General features: G+C 46.4%; 1 protein-coding gene across 2 annotated transcripts in view; it reads left to right on the top strand.

Moving 5' to 3' along the window:
* Positions 1-2,500, top strand: part of LOC113661156 (5-hydroxytryptamine receptor 1E) — a 12,342-nt gene that overhangs the window by 9,723 nt on the left and 119 nt on the right. For both annotated transcript variants that reach the window (XM_027175146.2, XM_047818037.1), the window contains exon 2: positions 833-2,500. This exon is cut by the window's right edge and continues 119 nt beyond it. In XM_027175146.2, coding sequence (XP_027030947.1) covers positions 906-1,946 — 1,041 coding nt within the window. In that variant the 5' untranslated portion in view covers positions 833-905 and the 3' untranslated portion in view covers positions 1,947-2,500. The remainder of the gene's footprint in view (positions 1-832) is intronic.

Below are 2,500 nucleotides of genomic sequence, written 5' to 3'. Positions count from 1 at the left end.
TAACAGTCTATAAAATTATTTATAACACTGTGTATAACACCTTTTATAACAGTCTATAACATGGTTTATAAAGTTGTGTTTAATGTGTCAATGTGAGTGCATGGTAAAGTAAGTAAGGAAGCAATGAAGCTTTATCTGAAAACTAGTTGATTTACCATTTAACTACAAACAGACACACACACACACACACACACACACACACACACACACACACACACACACACAGACACACACACACACACAGACACACACACACACACACACACACACACAGACACACACACACACACACACACACACACACACACACACACACACACACACACACACACACACACACAATCCCCTTGTCACTCACTGCCCCAGGCCTTAAAAGCACTTTTATTTTTTTAATTAATGTAGTTTGTACAGCTGTGACATCACACCGTCATCAAAAAGACATCAGATATCACACACACACACAGACACACACACACACACACACCCACACACACACACACACACACACACACACGTGCACACACGCACACACATATGCTTTCAGCTGTCATTGTGTGTTAGACAAAGCAGCTGTTTGGGTTTGATAGTGTGTCTGATTGAGTGGATCTCTAGAGCCTTGTGTGTGTGTGTGTGTGTGTGTGTGTGTGTGTGTGTGTGTGTGTGTGTGTGTGTGTGTGTGTGTGTGAGTCAGATCCAGTGGAGGAGGCGTGGTCTTACTGTACATCATCATATATATGAGCAGAGCTGAGTTTTGTGATGATGTTATTAACTATGAACAAGGAAGATAATTGTTTGTGTTTTTATTAATTGTCTGTTTAATTGTTTTCTGCAGGATTCTAATTAACAGCAAGTCTCCTGGAGCACAGGTGGAGAATCAGGAACACCAGCTCTGAGTGGGGTTAGAGATGGAGCTATACCTGATGGAAAGTTCTGAAGCTACACCCCCAATTAACTCCACCCACTCCAACTCATCCAATCAGGAAGCGGGTGTGGCAACAGAACGGCTAGCGGTGGCATCTCTTTTGGGTTTGCTGACAATATCAACGGCTGTGATGAACGCTGGGGTCATCACCGCCATCTTGACCACTAAGAAGCTCCGCCTCCCTGCCAACTACCTCATCTGCTCCCTGGCTGTCACTGACTTCTTGGTTGCGATACTGGTGATGCCTCTGAGCATCCTGTACATTGCCACAGCGACTTGGAACCTGGGTCATGTGGTGTGTGAGGTGTGGCTGAGTGTGGACATGACCTGCTGCACCTGCTCCATCTTGCACCTGTGTGTTATTGCGCTGGACCGCTACTGGGCCATCACCAAGGCGGTGGAGTATGCACGCAAGAGGACGCCACGTCATGCTGTTACCATGGTCACTATTGTCTGGGTGGCCTCTGTGTTTATCTCATCCCCGCCACTTTTCTGGCGTCGACGACACCATGACGTTCACGAGTGTGCAATTGAGCATGACCAGCTGGGCTACAGCATATACTCCACCTTTGGAGCCTTCTACATCCCCATGACCGTGATTCTCATCCTGTATTATCGCATTTACACTGCGGCAAAGTCTCTCTACCAGAAGCGTGGTTCCTCGCGCCACCTCAGCGACTCCCTAAACCACTTCCGGGTTGACTTGTCTACCTCTGACCCCGGTGTGGAGCTGGAGACGCTAAACAGCCCTGACGAGAGGAACCAGATGTGCAGCTCCCGTGAGAGGAAGGCGGCACGGATCCTTGGCCTCATTCTTGGTGCCTTCATCTTCTGCTGGCTACCTTTCTTTATTAAAGAACTCCTGATGGCGCTGAAGGTCCTGCAGCCTTCTCAACACGTGTCCGATTTCCTCACATGGCTCGGATACATGAACTCCCTGATCAACCCCCTGCTCTACACCAGCTTCAACGACGACTTCAAACAGGCATTTAAAAGGCTGCTGCAGCGCAGGGAGCACACATGAGCCATGTAGACATTAATTCTGTTACTTGTTGATTGGAGTAAGGTGAAGAGTAGGTCAACTTCATGAGGCATTCCCTGATCAGTACTGCATTGCCGAGATATAATGTTTACACTACAGTACACTCTATATAGTGCAGCACCATAGAGATTCTATTTAGCAGGATAACTGTTTACTTAGCCAGCTACCTAAGCATACAGCATCTACAATGGAAGCCCAGTTGTGGCCCCCTCCCCAACCAGCTGCTATATAGCACATTAATATAATAACTAATACACTCCTCTGTGGGCTACGGTAGGTAGAAGACCACCTAAGTACTGTGCAGTAGCTGTGAAGAGAGTGGTGTGTTGTTGTTTCTTGTTTGATTCCCTTCATCATTTTAGGTCTCTAAACATCAAGAGAATATACCCAGAATGCATTGTTGTATCTGACATTGTTTTCCCAACGGTGTAGAGAGGATCAATAAAATATTTTTAAAAATTGGTTTGTATTTCTTTGACAGTCCGTGATACTTAGCAGATCGGCTACTGTGCACGCTAAACAATTAGCAAACAGGT

The sequence above is a fragment of the Tachysurus fulvidraco genome, chromosome 9, assembly GCF_022655615.1.
Source record: "Tachysurus fulvidraco isolate hzauxx_2018 chromosome 9, HZAU_PFXX_2.0, whole genome shotgun sequence".
Classification (NCBI taxonomy): Eukaryota; Metazoa; Chordata; class Actinopteri; order Siluriformes; family Bagridae; genus Tachysurus; species Tachysurus fulvidraco.
This window is presented reverse-complemented; position numbering and strand designations above follow the sequence as displayed.